The 21,137-nt window shown below is 41.1% G+C and overlaps 2 protein-coding genes and 1 long non-coding RNA gene across 6 annotated transcripts in view; 2 read left to right on the plus strand and 1 right to left on the minus strand.

Annotated features, from left to right (window-relative positions):
- Positions 1-286: 286 nt before the first annotated feature.
- dbi (diazepam binding inhibitor (GABA receptor modulator, acyl-CoA binding protein)) lies at positions 287-11,868 on the minus strand. Its single transcript, XM_044131912.1, has 4 exons — positions 11,720-11,868; positions 3,043-3,160; positions 1,098-1,160; positions 287-602 (listed from the first exon to the last, which is right to left on the minus strand). The coding sequence occupies exons 1-4, from the start codon at positions 11,732-11,734 to the stop codon at positions 529-531; spliced, it is 270 nt and encodes an 89-aa protein (XP_043987847.1). The 5' UTR covers positions 11,735-11,868; the 3' UTR covers positions 287-528.
- LOC122839898 lies at positions 5,131-14,301 on the plus strand. 2 transcript variants are annotated; one of them, XR_006372135.1, is made up of 4 exons: positions 5,131-6,757; positions 13,014-13,128; positions 13,780-13,839; positions 13,926-14,301. It is a non-coding gene; the product is annotated as an uncharacterized LOC122839898 (long non-coding RNA). The 2 variants fall into 2 exon arrangements; XR_006372134.1 differs by lacking the exon at positions 5,131-6,757 and having other exon boundaries at positions 11,990-13,128.
- A 569-nt stretch (positions 14,302-14,870) lies between these two features.
- The window catches only part of lg11h2orf76 (linkage group 11 C2orf76 homolog), a 31,314-nt gene continuing 25,047 nt past the window's right edge, over positions 14,871-21,137 (plus strand). Inside the window, exon 1 of one of the 3 annotated variants that reach the window (XM_044131916.1) lies at positions 14,871-15,191. In XM_044131916.1, the coding sequence (XP_043987851.1) occupies positions 14,978-15,191 (214 nt within the window). In that variant the 5' untranslated portion in view covers positions 14,871-14,977. The remainder of the gene's footprint in view (positions 15,192-21,137) is intronic. The other 2 variants (XM_044131917.1, XM_044131914.1) reach the window with 2 other exon arrangements.

The following is a 21,137-nucleotide window of genomic DNA, read 5'->3' on the forward strand; positions in this document are numbered from 1 at the left end:
GCTGCCTGGATTTGGATTATTTGTGCATTGTTTTTTCATTAAATCATCATCATTCCAGATAGATTTTGTTACACATGTTATACACACAAACACCAAGGGCTCCTGGCTTAAAACTAACCAAAGATAGGCTCCAGCACCTCCTGACCCCACTAGTGCTAAAAAAATGGATGGATGGTGTCTCATAGGAGGAAAACTCAAATCTCAACCCTTTCTCTCCCCCAAAATATAATGTAAAGCAAACTGGAGAAGGAAGAAGACATAAGGACCGTCAATGAGAACAACACACTTGTTTTAAGGAGTTATTTTATTTTGAAATGACATTGGACATTATAATAACACTAAATAGCAAGTTGGAGGCAATTTGTAACTAACACTGCAACATTAGGAGAACTTCATGCTACTGATCATAAACATTATAAGTAGAAGATCCTCGGCTTTATTAAAATAGTGTTTAAACAGGTTCATTGGAAGAAATTATTGGACAAAGTCCAAATCTGTGCAGCAGCCGTCCTGACTCGTTGGCAGTGATTAGATTCCATGCTTCTGCTTTAGCTCTTCTACCAGCTTGATGTACTCAGTCATGGAATCCTCTTTGCTTTTGCCTGACAGAAGAATGAAAGAACATTTTTTTTCAGGAGAAATAAACCATTGAATATGTTTTGTGTCTCCAGAACGACTCTAGTTTTGCATGCAAAGTGGAATAAACAGAAATAGCGGTAGGAGTTTGTCCAGCAATCGGTGGGTCGCTGGTTCAATCCCCGTGACGCCCACCTCTGTTGACCTTGGGCTACACACTTCACTCGCCTTCCCTGTCAGACTGAGCCCAGGGCAGCTGTAGCTACAATCTAGTAGCTTGCCACCATCAGCAGTGAATGTGTGCTGAACTGAAATGAAACTGAAATTTTACGCTATTCAAGACCGACATCATTTCATTACTGACTCAGTTGTTTAACTTTTCTCAAAAAAGGAAAACATGTGACACAATCATTTTACTTAATGAGGATTCTTGACTTTGTATCAAAATGTATTAAGTTTCCATTTATATTCCATACTGTATGTTGGGAGGTTATGGAGGTGTACACTGTGATCCAACATACCTTTCTGCTTCTCCCAGGCATCCCACTTGGCTTTTCCAGTAAAATCAAGCATTCCAGGACGAGCTTCAGAAAGATGAAAGAGATACGATGATAAGATGACTTGTACTGCTTTTAAAGTCACATTGCTTAGAAATTCAACCTGGACTGTCATGCTAGCAGACTATTTTTAGCTGTTTGATATTGCTCAGTATTGTTGGTTATTATAGGGCAGGGCATGGGGGGAGAGTGACCAAACTTACCTAACATTCATGTTAGGGCTGTGGGAGGAAGCCAGAGTAACAGAGAACTGAGGCAACACACTTGGAAATGACCAGGATTTGAACTTAGAACCTTCCTTGTGACAGTGCTATCAGCAGCACCATCATGCAACAGACAACTAAATTGATTTCCTAGTATGTTTGACTCCGTGATGTACAATGAAAATAGAAGCCTGTTTGACTTCCGTTTCTAAAACAAGGTGCTCTGTTTTAATCAAAATTGTTCTACAGTATAAAAGCTAGTAGTAAAATTGAAGTGTAGATTGGTGCATTGAGGACATCAATGCCACAATGGTGAATGACATCATCCTCACCAAAACAGTGGGATTCTTCCCTAGTGACAAACCCTGGATCACCAGTGAACTAAAGTAACTGTAAAATAAGAAAAGAGTCCTTAGGGAACAAGACAGGGAGTTATTGAGGAGTATATAGAAACAGCTCAAAGTCAAGATTAGAGACAACAAGAAGAAGTACAGGAAGAAACTGGAGAATAAACTGCAGAGGAACCAAATCAGAAATGTGTGGTCAGGGATGAAGAAGATTACAGGCTTCAAACAAAAGGAGGATCATCTTTGGGATGCTCAAAATCAAGATTAGAGTCATGGACTCTTCTGTTTCCACAAGTTTGTCTTCAACCAAATCAGGAGATGCTGCTGCTCTCTTTGACTGCCCCTCCCACTTTTCTGTATCTAGAAATTCAGGTGAAGAGGCAGCTGACTTTTTTTTCCTCCAGGGGTTTTTTGTGGGCTCTAGTGTCCCTTATATGACAGCAGGCTGACAGGAAAGGGGGAAGGAGAGGGGGGAAGACATGCGGCAAATGTCGGTCGGGTCCGGGAATTGAACCCGCGACGGCCACGTCGAGGACTCAAGGCCTCCAAATGTGGGTTGAGCTATCCCCTACACCACCGCAGCACACCCCGATGAGTCTGACTTCTTGTCAGGTGAATCAGAGATGGACAAGAAATGAGTACAGAGATCTGGTGGACCGCTTTGTGGTATGGTGAGGGAATAATCACTTCATCTTGAATGTAAACCAAACAAAGGAGATGATTATAGATTTCAGGAGAAACAGGATTAAATCAAACCCCATTTCCATCATGGGAGAAGAAGTGGAGGTGGTTGAGGAATACAAATATGTCAGTGTTCATCTGGACAACAGACTGAACTAGAGATACAACAGTGAAGCATCTAAAAGAAGGAACACAGCAGACTGTACTTCTTCAGGAAGCTAAGATCCTTCAGCAAGATGCTGCAGATCTTCTACAAGTGTGTTGAGAGCGTCATCTCTTCTGCTGTCATGTCTTGGGGCAGCAGCATCTGAGCCAGAGACCTAAAAAGGTTCTACCGTCTGATAAAGAAGGCTGGTTCTGTTCTAAGGATGACTATGGGACCTGAACCCAATGAAAAGAAGGAATCTTCAGAAAATAAAACAGATTATGAACAACTCTGACCGTCCGCTTCAGGACACTGTTCTGGGAAAATAAGAGGAAAACACAGTGATTTGAAGAGGCTTCTTCAAGTCACTGTGATACCAACCACTAGAGATCCTTCCACCCAACAGCCATCAGTATCTATAACAACTATTTGAAGAATTGTGAATTATTGAGTTATAACCTTTTATTTCCCTTTGATAAAGTATTTTTGAATTTTATTTAATTTGAATGCACTCTGTGAGGAGGCAGTCTCACCTGTGTTAACATCTCCCACGGTGGCTTGCTTGAACAAGGAATAGAGCAGCAACATCTCATCATCAGATGGTTTCGCCTTTAGCTGCTTTACTTCAGCTGCAGCCACATCAAAGTTAGCCTACAGGGAAAAAGAGAAAGGCTCTTTTAAACATCAAACTGTTGACCTTCTCTGGCCCAAACAACTTTCGGTATTATCAAACTAATTACTTTTAGTTGATTTAACACAGTATTTTGAAAAACATTGTAAATTTAAATGGACAGAAGTAAAAAAAAGATTTGAATAATTTTTTAGGTTATTTGTTTAGCTTTCAGACTATGATGCTAATCCAGGTGAGTGTTGGTAGTGGTGCGCTGCTTTACCTGCTATCTGGCTTGAGCCTCGATGTAGCCAAACTCCATCGAGTGCTTGTTTTTTAAATGCCATATTAGATTTGTTGTGTTTATGCATTTTGACATGCTTCAACGCCGAGGTAATTTCCCACCGCAACACACAAACGTCCTCGTTCAGTCAGACCATTAAAGTCCCACACAAAAGGATTTGTTGCTGCACACTTGCGCAGTGTGAAGGAAAGAGGAGATCAGCTGCACACGCAGGCTGCAAAGTTAGATAAATGTGATCAGTTTTGGTGATCGTCAACAAGAGGCCGTGATCGGCGATCACCCATCATACACTTATTCACAGAAGTCGACCGATTATGATCAGTGGCCAATCGATCAGCACACCTCTAGCTGGAAGGAAACAAACACGCCCAGTACAACTTTCACTCTAATGGCTGAGAGGTTGCCAGGCGATGGTGCCAAAAGGAGGTTCCAAAAACAAGCAGGGAATAGCTGTCTGAAATCAAGGGCTACATCCTTCAAAGGGTAGATTCATAGACCACCTACGTCATAGCGTGGCAACAAGGCCTGTCCGAATTCAAACACTCCTTCAAATGCATCCTCCTTTTCCCCAGTTTTGAAGGATTGGTCCGGTGTATCATTCACAGCCCACTACATCCCATAATTCATTCATCGGGTCCAAACCGGGCGTTCAGGCAAAGCAGCAATGGCAGTGAGGAGTGGCAAATTATTTTGCTATACTGCACTTTAAGTGATACAACATGTTTTTAGAAAAGAATGAAGCTCTGTACAGATAAATCTCAAATATCTGCTCGGTTCCTCAACACGTCACCTAATTGCAACATTGGACCAACATTTTCACAGATATCCTTTCCCACTGCATCAACAGCCAGCTCCCTTCACTCCAGGTTCGGTCTACCAGGAGAGAACGCCTCACTCCCAGCACATTGTTTTAAAAACTTCCTCTAGCTTTCCCCAAATGAGTGGAAGTTAAACACCAATATTATTTAGCAGTATAATGTTTGGTTTTACTATGAACAGCCTTTACTACAAAAATGAATAATTTGAGTGCCGATTATGAAGACTGTAAACCATATTGCCCTTCAGTAATCATTAGATTTAAATAGAGAAGATGGAACATCGACTACCTGATGCAATAGTTCACACTACACCTTAGTTCATTTTTCCCTTATGACAATCTTAGAACTTTGATCGTTCTAAGATTGTTGCTTGTAATTTCATAACTGATCATCCTGTAGTGTCCAGCGGACATTGGAGATGATATGTGGAAACAACATTAATGTTTATAAAACATTTTGTGCAAAGAATATAGAAATGATGAGGGGAGGAGTTGGAGCCAAATTGCTACACAGTTGATGAATCTGGTAACTTTTCAGCTGTTCTTTGTTAAGGTGACATAAACAGATTATAATGATTTTCATTCAGTCAGGACGTTACACTGACACTAGAGCCACATGCACTGCAGATAGATTGTAGTAAAGAATTGATTAATTACTGGTTTTAAAATGAATTAACGGGACTTGTAGCCATTATTTTCTGCCCATTGCTGGACACCACACAGCAGGATCGAACCGTTATACCTAGGATTTCTGTCAGCTAATGTGTGACCTCTCAGGTTTTGAAAATGGGCTGACAGCTCTAAGATGGTGTAGTGTGAACTGGACATTACACTGAGGAAATGAGGAAGGGAGGGTCAGTGGAGAGCAGCGGAGTTGAACCTTTTTTCATTCAGTGTCATCAACAGAAAGAGAAAAAGGCTGGAAGAGACGATAATGCAGATAATTAAAATGACGTCAATAGTTTTAATTTATCGTGCAATTAATTGACAGGACTATTTAGAACACTTTACAAACAAACAAGGCAACAATATTAAACACAAAATATCAGAATTCATAGGTTCAAAATACTATTAACAACAAATAAAATAGTGTGACAGTACAATAAATAAATACATAAAATTATTTTTAAAACAACAGAGGTTTGCAGCAAGTCAAAGTTGTTAATCAAAGAAAACAGTTTTAGTGCTGACTTACTTTGGACCAACTTTACAGACTATCTAATCTTGGAGGTCACCTGTCCAGCCATTCATTCAAAGTCATGTTCCAGTCAATGACCATGTTCCAGAATAACATGGTCATTGAGGTACCAAGTTTTAAATTCCAGTAAATCTTCAGTTAATTCTTCCAGCAAGGTTTGGTTTAAACTGTCATTATTAGAGCCATAAATATTAATTACTACGAGGACTATATGATCAACTTTGGTCACCACTGTTAGCCAGTGTGAACTTGAAGAGTGAGTCCCTTGAAAGGACTTCTGTCCTTTCGGAAAAAAGAATAATGCTTTTCTTTTAACAATGTCTTTTAAACCTCTAACAATGAGTGAACCAAATGAAATTTTCTTATTCAACATGATAAACAAAAAAGGTTCTTGAATAGAAAAGATAAAGAAAATTCAATTAAACTGAACGAAATGATATTCAGTAAGCTAGCTGTAGAAAAACTTAAGTTGAAGAGGTGAAGCAGTAAATCCCTTGACAAAGTCTACATTTCCATCTTATTCAGCATGTGTACCTTCCAGTCGGATCTGGTGTCCATCAATATATTCAAAGGGGCCACAGAAGTAGGCCACCATTCCTGGTTTGATCAATGTGCAGCCACAATTTCTCTCTTCCCAGTCTTCTTTGGATAGCATTTCAGCAAACCAGATGCCCAGGTCATTTGCAATAAGTGGATTGTTTGGTCTTCTTCCAGATTTCTTTTTTAAACAATGTTTGTGTAAATAGCACAATGATGTTTCTGTGTTTGTTCTCCATCTTTTGTCCTAGTCGGTGAACAACATCCACATCCTCCTCCAGCCTTGACGCAGATTCAGAAACGATGTGCTTTCAGAGTCTGATGACTAAAGCCTGGCGTCTTTCTCCTCCTTCAAGCCTTTTATGCGAAGGCTCCCTCTCATTCTGTATCTGTCTTGTTCTCTAAGCCTCTTTTTAAGATCAGCATTCCCCTCTTGTAGTTTTTCCATTTTGCTTTTCCAGCTCTTTAACCTTTGCCTTGCATTCTTTAACTTCATTAGCATTGAACTCCACCATCTTGGCTAGGTTAGCAAGCAAAACACTGCTGTGTGTCACCTGTTGTTCAATACTGTCCACTTTTTCTCCTAGCGTCATACTACTGTTCATTATATCTCTGAGAGATATTTCCTCCACTTCTTCCTCTTCAACTGACCTGCGTCGCTTTTCTCCAGGTGTCTTGCTTGGCGTTGAGGATGCAGAGTCGCCTCGTTCTCTTTTATTTTGAGTGGAAGTGTCCATGATGTAGCCGTGGTCTGTCTTAGAAGTTACTTCTTTCTTTTACGGGTGAGTTCTAGACTTGAGTGACTTATTAATGTTCTGGGAAGCAATTTTGGTCATTTTAGTGGAGAGTTCACCTAAAACAGTGGTTTTCAAAGTGGGGGCCGCGGCCCCCTGGGGGACCGCAAGGGGGCGCCTGGGGGGCCGCGGGAAGATGGAGGAAAAAAAAAGAAGTTATACATTAAATTATTTTATTAAATAAAAATAATTAAAATATTCCTGTCTGGGTATAACTGCATTATGAAAATCATTCACATAAAACTTACAAATAATATTTTTAAATAATGCATCTCTTTCTTTTTTGTTCTTTTCTTTTTTGCATCTCTTTCTAATTGGTTGGCATAGCCATGACCATGACGCACTCGTAAACAAACCTGACTAGCCTTGCGCCGACATTAGCTTCGTGAAAATAATACTGCTAAACAGATAGCAGGCAAACATGGACAAGTTTTTGAAAAGAAGAGGACCTGGCGAAGACCCCACCAATCCACAAACATCTGATCAAACACAGAGGAGCTGCAACTGGGCAAAAAAGTTGAGGAAGTATGTAAAGGACTATATTAACTATGGATTTACGATCACACACAAAAATGGACAGGAGTGCCCTAAATGTGTGCTATGCCTTGAAATTCTTTCAAACGAGGTCTTAAAAACGTCCAAACTTAAACGGCATTTACAACAGAAACATCCAGCGGAGGCTGAAAAGTCAGTGGAATATTTCAAACGCAAGGAGGAACAAATAACGAAGCAGACGACAAGATTTGTGCAGCAAGCTAACGTCTCCAAGAGAGCACTGAGACCATCCTATGCGGCATCGTACCACATAGCTCAGGCAAAGTAGCCCTACACCGACGGAGAAGATTTCTTACTTCCAGCAAGCAAAGACATGGTTCGGGAAATGCTTGGTGAGGACGCGGCACAGAAAATGGATGCGATACCACTTTCGGACAACACGGTGTGTAGGCGAATAAGTGACATGGCAGGGGACGTTTCTAATCAACTTTTGGACCAGGTACAAGCAAGTGACTATTTCGCATTGCAACTGGACGAAAGCACTGATGTGGCTAATGCCGCACTGGTGTGGCTAATGCCGCACTGGTGTGGCTAATGCCGCACTGGTGTGGCTAATGCCGCACTGGTGTGGCTAATGCCGCACTGGTGTGGCTAATGCCGCACTGGTGTGGCTAATGCCGCACTGGTGTGGCTAATGCCGCACTGGTGTGGCTAATGCCGCACTGGTGTGGCTAATGCCGCACTGGTGTGGCTAATGCCGCACTGGTGTGGCTAATGCCGCACTGGTGTGGCTAATGCCGCACTGGTGTGGCTAATGCCGCACTGGTGGGGCTACTGCCGCACTGGTGTGGCTAATGCCGCACTGGTGTGGCTAATGCCGCACTGGTGTGGCTAATGCCGCACTGGTGTGGCTAATGCCGCACTGGTGTGGCTAAGGCCGCACTGGTGTGGCTAAGGCCGCACTGGTGTGGCTAATGCCGCACTGGTGTGGCTAATGCCGCACTGGTGTGGCTAATGCCGCACTGGTGTGGCTAATGCCGCACTGGTGTGGCTAATGCCGCGCAGCTGCTCATCTACGTTAGGTACCTTCAAGGAGAAAAGTTTGCAGAGGAAATACTGTTCTCCAAAGCGCTTGAACATAGGGCCATGGTGAGGGAGATTTTTGGTGTCTTGGACAATTATATGAGGACAAATAGACTTGATTGGTCCCGTTGTGTTGGAGTTTGTTCGGATGGGGCTGCAGCTATGACAGGGAGACACAGCGGAGTGACTGTGCTAATAAAACAGAAAGCCCCACACGTCATTTTCACACACTGTATGCTCCATCGCGAAGCCCTTGTGGCTAAACGCATCGATGACGAGCTTAACCAAGTACTGCAGGAGACCGTGCAGGTGGTTAACCTTATTAAAAGTCGCCCCATGAAAGACCGACTCTTTGGCATTCTGTGTGACGAAATGGGAGCTCCGTTTAAAGGATTGCTGCTGCATTCAAATGTACGCTGGCTTTCTCGAGGGGCAGTTTTAAACCGTGTATACGAGATGCGGACAGAGATCGCTGAATTCCTTGCGTCTGAAAAACATCAGCTGGCAAGCCGTTTCACAGATGCACCATGGCTTCTGAAGCTTGCATATTTGGCAGACATATTTCACCATCTAAATTTACTGAACCAAAGCATGCAAGGACGTGAAACATACATACTGCATCTGCAAGACAAAGTACGTGCGTTTTCCATGAAAGTCGTCCTATGGGCAAGCAAGGTGCAAGAAGGGACTACAGAAATGTTCCCGCAACGACACCAAGAGTTGTCATCTGGTGGTGATTTGGACACCATTTCCCCTTTGATACTGTCACACTTGGAACACCTCCAGGGATATTTCAGACTATTTCCCTGACCTTGACAACTCTCAGCTAAACTGGGTCAGGACCCCCTTTGCCAATGATGTTGGCTCTTCTCTGGACTTAAAAACACAGGAGGAACTGATTGAAATGTCCACCTCATGGGACTTAAAAGTCAAATTTGAAACCCTTTCTCTCCCAAATTTCTGGCTGTATGTAAGACAAGAGTTTCCCACCCTAGCTGAAAGGGCTCTGAAATGTCTCCTTCCATTTGCAACCGCTTACTTGTGTGAGTCTGGCTTTTCAACTTTAAAAGTACTGAAAACTAAACACAGATCACGTTTGAATGTGGAGAATGACATGCGTGTTGCTCTGACAGACATCAAGCCCAGACTTGACAAACTGTGTAGAAGCCATCAGGCCCACTGCTCCCATTAGCATGGTATATCTCTGTCTCTCTCTCTCTCTCATGTAGCCTACATTTGTTGTTTGGTCTGCATTATATAAAATGCCTGCATGTTTAATTTGGGACAAACTTTTATTTTGTTCACAAATCTTTCTGTTTTTGCAAGGTATAAAGAAGTTCATTGTTTAAAAAAAGGTTGTTAAAATTAAAGTGGTGGGCCTATATTATTGTTATATGTTATTTATTAAATTAATGAATTAAAGGTTAATAAAATATAATTGTGACTTCATCTTTACAAAATAAATGTGTTTTTATTTAGATGGTTTGCTCACTCATTTTTTAATTCTGTTGTTGTAACTTACACATTGTGTTTACGCATGTTTCATATGAGGGGGGCCTCAGCTGAAAATGTACTGGTGTAAGGGGGCCTTGGCATGATAAAGTTTGGGAACCCCTGACCCAAAAGAAGAGTAGAATTTACGACTTGCACTGCGAGTTCTAGAAAACACGGCCACACACCCCGCAATGTCTAGCTGGCTGAAGGCCAGAGCTGTTTGAATTCACAGCTTTTTTCTTTCGGTCTTCATTTATTCGCGGCCTGCGAAGGACCCTTCCTAGGTAGATGGGTCCTTCAAAGCCTGCATTCCCTGAATTCGGATATGGCCACTAGCGGAACAAGTCAGAGTCGGGCCAGGGGGTGGGGCTAATGACTAACCCAAATAACAAAGCTCATTTAACTTTACAACATAGATATGCCTGCAACAGCGGAGCTTACAAGTTTCAACACCACAGAGAGCGACTGTCATTCTGAAATCCATCTGACATGAAGTTCAACAAACCAAGAGAACAACAGAAACATCAGGCTGCTGGTCACTAATGATGAAATGACACAAATTCAAAACAGTTCAGAACCAGGGATGGGTTCGGATCATTTTGACACTTGGTCAATTTCAACTCAGAGCCTGGAGCCTATTAACTATAAACACCATACTGCTGTCGTGGCTCAAAAACGCGCTGAACCCAAACTGTTGAAAGCGACTATAACTCAGCCGTCAGTCCCTGACATCACCGCTGTACCACCGACAGAGAGAAAAGAGCGAGGCGGCTGGGCTGATACAGTTTACAATCAGACTACAATTAACTCACACTTTGTGAATAATGTCACAGTTGCTACCTGTAACTAGTCCGGCTCCTTCTCTGGGCTGCCAGGTGAAAGGTTTGAGTAAACATTACAAGTTTTGAGAAGAAATATGTAATCCTGCTTTCAAAATGAAATGTAAGCAAAAGTATTACAAGTTTTCAGACTGAAAATGTGTGCTTTTGATTTATGGCAGAAAAATTCCCCCATGTAAAGGGGGTCCCGGAGGGCCGGCATCCTGCATGTCTTAGTTCTCTCCTTGGTGGCACCAACAACCTTCTCAGCATGTCAATGTTCTTCTTTTGATCCAGGTCAGTTAAATCAGGGACAAAACTAAAACATGCAGGAGGCCGACAGACTTTGGGGACCCCTGTAAGTACTTGTACCTGCCAAAATGTTTGATTATGTTAATACCTTTTATTGTTACAGAACACGTATTATTATTGATAATAATTTAGGTAAGCTGTTGGAACTATGGACTTTGGATATTTCCCCATGCACATACGGTTTAGCTTTGAAGTATTTTAATCAGGCTTCTTGACAAACTAACCCACAACATTGACACCAGTTTGTATAATATAGTCATCATGTTATTGTTATTGTGTTCGAAAACATATTCCTCCAGGACAGCAGCCTATTGATCAGCCAGAAATATGAACACGTGTCTGATCTATGATCAGCGGTTTGTGGTGACGTAACGAAAGGACACTTTTCATAATAGACTTCCGGTCTACTTATTAATAAGATCATACGTGCCGTTAGTCACAGTAGCAGCAAGGTTAATAGGTGGTGGGTTGATAAGGCTTGCTCTTTGTTACGGCCAGCGGCAGATATAAAACCTGATGAACATTTACACCAACGATCATTTTTAAACCCGTGCCACCAGAAAAACACTCTTCCCGATAACAGCTCCCTTTTAATTATTTATTTTTCTAAACCAAAGGATCCTGGCTGGAAAAGGGATTTGTTTCCTTGTGAAGAAGCTAAACACCACATACACCACTGAACTAAACTCCCCACTTGTTTAATGTGCTAGAATACGCTTCACACTTTAGTCAGTGTATTCATACTCACTTGTAGGTCTGTCATTTTCAGTCACGTTCCTCAACTGCTGTGTGAATCTACTGACGACGTGCAACGAGCCGACAATGGAGGGTTAGCTCAGCGCTCCTTCCTTCTCTCATTGGGACCACAGTTCAAAGTTTAGACACGCCTTTCCGAGCACTATTTTTTATTTTAACTTTATTGTTACAACATTCGTTTGCAAAACGTGAGGCATCTGTTTTACTCTGACTTCTACGCATGAAAGATCAAGCATGTATGAAACGTATTTAATTAAAATAAAAATCACCTGACCGACAAGAGTTTAATGCTTATGTTACTATTTCGTAGTTGCAAATAAATATGTCAAATAAATTGAAAATCTTAATTTTTTCCCATTCATTTCAGAGAAGGGAATTCATATATTATATTGACTTATTGCACATAAGAAATCAAGCTTTATTTCTTGTAATTTTGGAGGTTATATCTTCTACATAATAAAATATAACGCCCCCAACTCCCCCCCTTCTTCCCCCTCCTCCTCCACCCCAAGGAATGCTCTGTTGAACAGACATTCAAGATGTTCAAGTATTTCTTTAATAACTACTAAATATATTTAGTTTGCAGTAACGGTCTTTACATTCATTCCAGTAATCAACTGTTCTACAGACAGATTGCAATTTTAAAAAGAAAGCAGCGAAAACTATCAACCTATTGGAAAGGGATACAAAAGGAAATGACTATGTGCCTGGGCATTACAGCACCCTTAGAGCCATCTTTAACAATACTAAATAAAATTTAAGATTACAGTAAGATTTATGTCTTAAAGACATAAATTTCTTTGTTTCCGCAAAGAAAATGATCATGGACCCATGGCTGAAACGTCAGCCCCCCGCAGTCTGTCAGTGGAAGAACATGAGGGATGGAGGGAGGGGAGAGGTGTAGCACATGGAACAAATTACAGCAAAACTACAGCTGAAAAGTGACATCCTCTTAAAAAATGGTCCCCAATTCAAACACTCATTTCAAACCACAGCTGATGGAGATTACATTGATAAATAAGAGATTCTCACTTTTATTTATTTATTTTTTTAAGACTGTGGACAAACAAAGCCTCTTATGGAGCACAATATGTGAGGTTGTACATGTAGTTTGTAAAATATATTATATGTAATGTATGTAATGTGACTTGCACTGAAAAATCTGAATAAAAAGTGAGAAAAAAAAGGAAAGAAAGCAGAGGTGCACTGATTGCAATTTTCTGGGTGATCACCGATCTTTAAAAAACCTGACTTGCTGATTTGTTTTGTGCGTGTGCAAAATATAGCAAAAAGGTCACTAAGTTGGCAACCATTTCGCCTGAAAAGTTCGCTGGAAATAGGCATCAGAACCCCTCCTGACCCCACCAGGGACAGAAAATGGATGGAGTTGGCAACCGACAGGTAGGTGACTGATGTAAAACTTGCACAAGTAGATGACCTGGTGGGTGGGACCGTCCATCAATCTTCTCTCATGGTGGACTGTGACAGTGATTCATGAACTACTGCTTCTCAACATTTCTATGCTGTACCAAAGCAAATGAGGCTGAAAATTGAATGTGGTGCTGAAAATTCACATATTGTCCATTCCTATGAAATGGAGAGGAAATGGATAATTTCAAGCAGCTAAAATATGTTGTTCTCCCTGGTAAATCTAGCAATTAATGAGCAAATATTTTAAACTTGCAGAATTTGTTGTTCATCAAGAGACGAATAAGCACAGTTAAATTAATTTAATCCTATGAAATGGAGGGGGAACAGATTATTTCAGGCAGCTGAAATTCCCCCCGCCTCCACTTTTACTCTGGCAAATAATAATGAGCAAATGTTTTCAAAATCTCAATGATTGCTACAGTTACTATAGCAAATACTATAGTATAGTATGATTGGGCCAGCAAAAATTAGAAATGTTTTTTATGGATAGAAATGTCTTTTATCCAGCATATTTTACAGTAGAACATAATGTAAGAGGTGGCATCACAGGTAGGTTTTATACTTGGTCTTTTTTAATAAAAACTAATTGTATGTTTATATATTGTTTTATATTTTTGTCAGGGTTGCACCAGATCGGCTACTCCACGGGTTGAGCTGGGAGTGTTGATTTATGCAACACAGGTAGGCAGTGTTTTAATGTGTTTTAGGTTGATTTGATTAAAATGATTTAATAAGAATATAACAATTTTTTTTGTTTTGTTTTACAGTTTTTGCACTGCCTCCTGCTGTCCTTTTAGCGTTTGGGTTTTCTTTGTTGTTAGTCCACCCAGTTATGATTGTTTTCTTTTCGTAGTATTTGTGAGGGCGGGCTGACAACCTTTCATTTATTTTGTTGGTTTTTGTTTAATTGTTTTGTTTTTTTTGGCACTTCCCTGAATTGTTATATCTTGTTTGGCGTGATCCCCATTACCGGGGTTGACAACGACGGATAAAGTTAGCGGGGAATCCGTTTTATCTATGCAACAATAAATATCAATAATTAACTTAATTCTGGTTGTTGATTATTGCGCTTTGGCTAATTGAGGCTATAACAATAATTTTCCAGAAAGCCTACACTCTCATCTTTTCAGGAAGTAATCTTTGTGCCCTGCTATCAGCCATAAAAATATATTAGCAATAAATATTAGCAATATTAGCAATAAAAAAATATAAATAGATACAGTGTGTTGGAAAACTGTGTTTGGTTACTGACCTTTATTTATCAGGCTTAAGTGATAAAAATAGGAAGAAGACCGATTCTCTCTTTATTTATTTTACAATTTTGTTACTGCTTCTTTTTTAAACAGCAGCTGTCGATTAAACTGAAAGTCACAACCCTGGCATGATTATATGAGTTGTTGTGCCGAGAAATCGACCAGAAACGCCGATAAATGAACGGATCCTCTCTGGCGGCACCGATCACTCCTGAGACGGGAGGAACAGAATTTCACACAAGACCTCTTTCATGTGTCAATCCAACGTAACAAACATAAAATAAAAACCTCAAATCAGGATATAAGAGGGAATTTTAACCTTATACTCCGTAATGTTTCACTGACACTATGCTTTATTTGTAAAATTCTCTTTAAGATTAATAAAGTATATTAATTCATTAAACACGCCTGAAATGTTTGGTATCGCTGCATATTATTATGTCACGACTGAGGACGTCCTCCACACCGCCAGGTGGTGACACTTAAGAGTATGAATCCACTCGACAAGGTAGAAGGAATCATGGATCGATTCGTCTGGTCTTAAACTTCTAGTTTCTGTTTTCCACATGAGTAGAGGTTTGTTTTTCTACACTTTTTGTGTGTGTTCTTCTGGACGGATGGCCGGTGAAAGATTATCTTATCCGGAGGACTTGGATGTTCCAGCTGTGGTCACAGTTCGCCTCATCAGGTCATTTGAACAAAGAAACTTCAAGCCTGTGGTGTTTCAGCAGGTCAGCCTTAACCAGACCGTGCAGGACTTCATGCGCTGGGTGAGAGACGGTGAGTCGGGGGAGTTGAAAGAGAGACACCTTGACTCGTCTGAATATCCCATTTCTGGCTCAGTTCCAGCTCCAACTTTAAAATCTATTTCGAGTGCAATTGAAACAGATACTTAGCATGTTTTTGGTTATTTTTAAAATGAGTTTCGAAGTAATTCCCCTATTCTCAGAACCAGAAATCATTTGTTGATGAAACTGGTTGTTTTACAAATTTAATCAGTTAAACCAGGGGTCTCAAACTCCAGTCCTCGAGGACAGGAGTTTGACTGCAGGACAGGTCCTGCAGTTTTTAGATGTGCCATAGGTACAAAACACTGGAATGAAAAGTCTTGATGACCTCCTCCTTGTGCAGATCAGTTCTCCAGAGCCTTAATGACCTAATTATTCTATTCAGGTGGTGCAGCAGAGGCACATCTAAAAGTTGCAAGACATCGGCCCTCCAGGACTGGAGTTTAAGACCCCTGAGTTAAAGGGAGGAAATCCTATCTCATTACTGGGGGTCGGCCAAGTTAAAAGTTTTTAATGTGTTTAAGCTGTAGGACCAAATGACTAATAAGAGGTAATTCACATTAAACATGTTTGTCTCAGTAAACAAACTGTTGAGACCCACATAAGTCAAACTAAAGTTTAAATGTTCAGATATGAGTTTGGTTCAGTGTCACTGATCTAATCTCTGCTACACCTTTACACCTTTAAATAAAAAGCTTTAATAAGTGACTATTTAATGAAATTCCTCATAAATATAATTTTTTTGTAGTGGCTCTCAATACAGGTTATGGGCTATTTAAATTATAACTTAAGTTGCTTTATTTTTAAACCTCTCATGTTTAAACCTTTTTAAACATGAGAAAACCATGTCCTTGGTTTTCTCATGATACCTACTTGTATCTTTCTACAAGTAGGTAGAAAGCTATTCATTATTTCTACCTAATAGTTAGCTGAGAACCAACAAGTAGGTAGAAATAATGAATATTTGGGAAGTATAATAACTTTAAGTTAATGATAACTTAATAAAAAAACCTTGGTTTTTCTGGAAAAATATCCAGTTGATAGTAAGAAATAAAAGCATACCAACCTTTCTGTTTTTCTTTCTGCTCTATCTGCATCTGATCTCGGCTCCCACACATTGAGCTGTCGGCTAGTGCCGTTTCAAACTCTTCTCATTAGTATGAGTTAGAGAGCTAAATATAATTGAGATATTTACTACCTTTGACCAGTGATGGCCAGTGATGTCAGTAACTTAAACTTTTTTTTGTCAAAGGCAGTGATGTCAGTAACGCGTTAATTTGTAACGCGTTACTGACGTCGGACCACTTTTTTCAGTAACCAGTAATCTAACGCGTTGCTATTTCAAATCCAGTAGTCAGACTACAGTTACTTATCAAAATCACTGTGCGTTACTATCTTCTTTTGTTATTTAATCGTATTTCCTCTACAAACTTTTTTTGTCAAAGGCAGTGATGTCAATGTAAGCGTTAATTTGTAGCAGCGTTACTGACGTCGGACCACTTTTTTCAGTAACCAGTAATCTAACGCGTTGCTATTTCAAATCCAGTAGTCAGACTACAGTTACTTATCAAAATCACTGTGCGTTACTATCTTCTTTTGTTATTTAATCGTATTTCCTCTACTCGTCTTGTCGAGTGACCGACGTCTCTATGCAACAGAAATGTAAACAATGGAGGGAGATGCGCATTTTGTTGGTGGAAAAACTGGAACTATTTTGAGTTTCTGTCGCCAAATCCGATTATTATAAGCGGCTTTGGGCTTCATTTTTTAAAAGTCGTTTGCAAATTTAATGAGTGGCGGGTTGCGCCTTTTTGGGCTCGTTTTTGAATGTGAAGTTGCTCATTTGGGTTTGGAAAGCTCAATGTGATTTTCACAGGAGGCGGAGTGAACTATGCCATCACTGGTGATGGCATAGTTACTTTGAAAAAGTAACTTTAATCGGACTACTGATTACTCCTTGAAAAAGTAACTTAGTTAGATTACTGACTACTTGATTTGGAAAGTAACTAAGTTACACTAAAAGTAACTTTTTAGTTACTTTCAGCAGCTGCTAACAACAACGCTCCACCTACTGTGAAAATCACATTGAGCTTTGCCAATTCTTAATTATCAGCTATTTTATAATGGTAACATCAACAATGTGTCTCCACTGATAAGGTTGAACTGAAGAGGAGATTGTACAAAAAAAACAAAAACGTGAGTAATTTGTGTGGTCCACTGTTGTCTGGAAAACTCTAAAAAGAATTTCAACCCCCCTCCCCTCCCCCAAGCCTCCAGGTTCTTGGTTACGGCCCTGCATTTGGTGTCAAAGCTCAGCGCACAGAGCTCCTCCTGCAGCTCCACCGCTGAGATGGCTGCACAGATTTGTGACACTTATCTTAATATTAATAATTAGAATTGCGTTAACTTGCCATTATAATTATTGCCAACTACGGACACGTTCATTCGTGGCTGTTTTCACGTTTATTGCGCTGTTCATATTGGTCTCGATGTTTGCAGTTTTCTGGAGCGCAACGTGAAGCTCAACGTCATTCAGAGGTAAAACATTAACTTGACATTAACAAAGACACAGCGGGACGGATCATCCGGGAAATGATGGAGAGAGAGAGACTGAGTAAAACTACCTTAATGACGGATAAATTCTGGGATTTATTATGAGTCTCTGCTCATTTCCAAACCCAAATGAGTAACTTCACGTTCAAAAACGAGCCCAAAAAGGCTCAACCCGCCACTCATTAAATCTGCAAGCGACTTTTAAAAAATGAAGCCCAAAGCCGTTTATAATAATCGGACTTGTCGACAGAAACTCAAAATAGTTCCAGTTTTTCCACCAACAAAATGCTCATCTCCCTCCATTGTTTACATTTCTGTTGCATAGAGACGTCGGTCACTCGACAAGACGGGTAGAGGAAATACCATTAAATAACAAAAGAAGATAGTAACGCAGTAATGCAAAGTGATTTTGATAAGTAACTGTAGTCTGACTACTGGATTTGAAATAGCAACGCGTTATATTACTTGTTACTGAAAAAAGTGGTCCGACGTCAGTAACGCGTTACTGACATCACTGCCTTTGACAAAAAAAAGTTTAAGTCGATGAAATGTAGCCAGTTTTGTTAGTTTTGATTTCCAAGACATAACGTGGCAGCTTGCCTTGATTCAGCCTAAGTAATTACATAACAAACTGCAGTCTGGTGTTTATTGTTAATGTGTTTTTTTTTCCTATGGACCTTACCAGAGGGCATTGGCTTTTCATTGGCTGTTGCCCATTCTACGTAATAGTATTACGCCCCTTAGGAGTAAGAACTCTGTAGGGGAATAATGAAAAAACGGACACAATGTTACTACTTTCGTCTCCAGTGTTGTAATGGTAATATTTCAAAACAGTTTCAGACACTACACTGTCACATATTGAGTAAACATTACACACATTCCGGTTATGCCATCACAGTAAAATAAACCTAACACACACAGGACGCGGCTAACCAGAAAGTTAAGATGAGTATAGTAGCTCTTAGACCACAGGTGTCAAACTCCAGTCCTGGAGGGCCACTGCCCTGCAACCTTTAGATGTGACTTTGCTCCACCACACCTGAATAGAATAATTAGCTCATTAGCAGGACTCTGGAGAACTGATCTACACAAGGAGGAGATAATGAAGCCATTTCATTCCAGTATTTTGTACCTGTGGCACATCTAAAAACTGCAGGACAGCGGCCCTCCAGGACTGGAGTTTGACACCCCTGTCTTAGACTATAGTTATCACAGTCACCACAATGCTCCCTGTTCATTAAAAGAATGTAATCGATAGCTTTAAAGTTACACCTTATGAATAAACTTTACCTGTAGGGGAATAATGAAAACACAGACACAATGTTACTACTTTCGTCTCCTATGTTGTATGGAGGAGCAAAACCGTTACATTCCCCTACATTCGATCAGACAAAACCAATCGAAACTCGAACAATTAACAAACTGTCATAACTAAAAATCTAAAAGGTTGAACTTTTCAAGAATTATAAACAAACATAGCCGGAAAAGTAACATTAAAGAAAACACATTGTTTTTCAACTTCATTAAACTTAGGCTACCCTTTAGCGTATCTGTCTGTAACGCCGAACTTGAAAGACCAAAACAATTGATCGTAGATCACTAGATCTTGTTTTCCCTTTTAGTTGTCTAAAATAGTTTTATAACCACTGCAATAGTGCAGCTACAACGTGCGTGGATGTCTCACAAACACATGCTAATGTAGTGCTAGACTACTACTGTACTAGCATACAGGCATAAAGTCTTCGCATCAACAATTGAAAAATAATGGTTCTCCATTGCCAGTGGGGTATCTGTAGTGGTGATGTCAGATATCCTGATCGTATTTGTGGTCGAGGAGCCACCGAGGAGCTTTTTGACCACCTCGGAAACCTCGACCCCAGAGATTGGAGAGCCCAACCCAGAGTCCCCAGACTCAGCTTCCACAATAGAAGGCATGTTGGTGGGATTCAGGAGGTTTTCAAAGTATTCTGCCCACCGGCCCACAACATCCCGAGTTGAGGTCAGCAGCACACTATCCCCACTGTAGACGGTGTTGGTGCTGCACTGCTTCCCCCTCCTGAGACGCCGGATGGTGGCCCAGAATCGCCTCGAAGCTGTATGAAAGTGTTTCTCCATGGCCTCTCCGAACTCCTCCCATGCCTGAGTTTTTGCCTCAGCAACCACCCGGGCCGCAAGCCACTTCGCCTGCCAGTACCAATCAGCTGCTTCCGGAGTCCCACAGGCCAAAAATGCCCAATAGGACTCTTTCTTCAGCCTGACGGCATCCCTCACTGAGGGTGTCCACCAACGGGTTCGAGGGTTGCCACCACGACAAGCACCGACAACCTTACGGCCACAGGTCCGATAGGTTGCCTCAAAATTGGCGCAAGATGGAACAAGATGGCGCCGGTGTGTGTGGCTGCTCGTCTGTCATTCTTACGTCTGCTGATGTTTATACTGTTTTTGTCCTGTGTCATCTATGGAACTGAGTCTCTGCTGGTGTATGATCGTAACACACTACTAGACCTCCAACCTTTGGTCCAGGATATGGAGTTATTCAATGTTGCGGGCCGACAATCTTTGCCCCCGCTTCTGTCGGAGATTCCGAGCCACTTGTTCCGGGTTCCTGAGCTGCTTCCACGGAGGAGTCGTGTGCGTCGTAGACGGTAGGCGGCCGGCTGGTGAAGCTGAAGTGTTACATGACGCACTGTTCTGCTTTTGCTCGAGCATCGCAAGGATCGTTCCTGGGCTCTCGGGTGCCTCGGCGTTTCTTGGATCCCGTTGGTGTTTACTTGGTGCCAGTGGTCGGCGTTGAAGTTCCTTTACGCCGCCGCCCTTGCTTTTCTCGGCTCTATATGCGCCGTCGGAGTTACCAAAACCTGAGACCGCTGTCCCGGGTTTCCCGACTTGTCGGAGCCCAGGATCAAGTTCCTGTTAGGATTGGCCTGGTAAACGCCAGGTCGCCAGAATAAAACTTTTATTCTTCGGGACTTTTTTGGTCACCACAACCTGGATTTTCTGTGTGTGACTGAGACGTGGCTGAGTGTTGGTGAGTCCAGTGCTCTATCTGAGCTTGTACCAGCGGATTGTTTTTATTTTAACTCACCACGGGCCTCGGGGAGAGGCGGAGGCACAGCGACTGTTTACAAACAGGACTACAAATGTAAGCAGTGTTTTTTACAGACATCATTCCCCAGTTTTGAGTTTCGTCTTTTGAGATGAGATCGTAGACCCAGTTTTCTGTGCTGTAGTCTACCGGCCCCCCAAATATGATAAGGATTTTATAAGCGACTTTTCTGATTTTTTATCTGGGATTTTAACTAACTATGACCATGTTCTTATTGTTGGGGACTTCAATATACACGTGTGCTGTCCAAATAAGCCTCTGGTAAAGGACTTTTTAACC

Source organism: Gambusia affinis, linkage group LG11, assembly GCF_019740435.1.
Source record: "Gambusia affinis linkage group LG11, SWU_Gaff_1.0, whole genome shotgun sequence".
NCBI lineage: Eukaryota > Metazoa > Chordata > Actinopteri > Cyprinodontiformes > Poeciliidae > Gambusia > Gambusia affinis.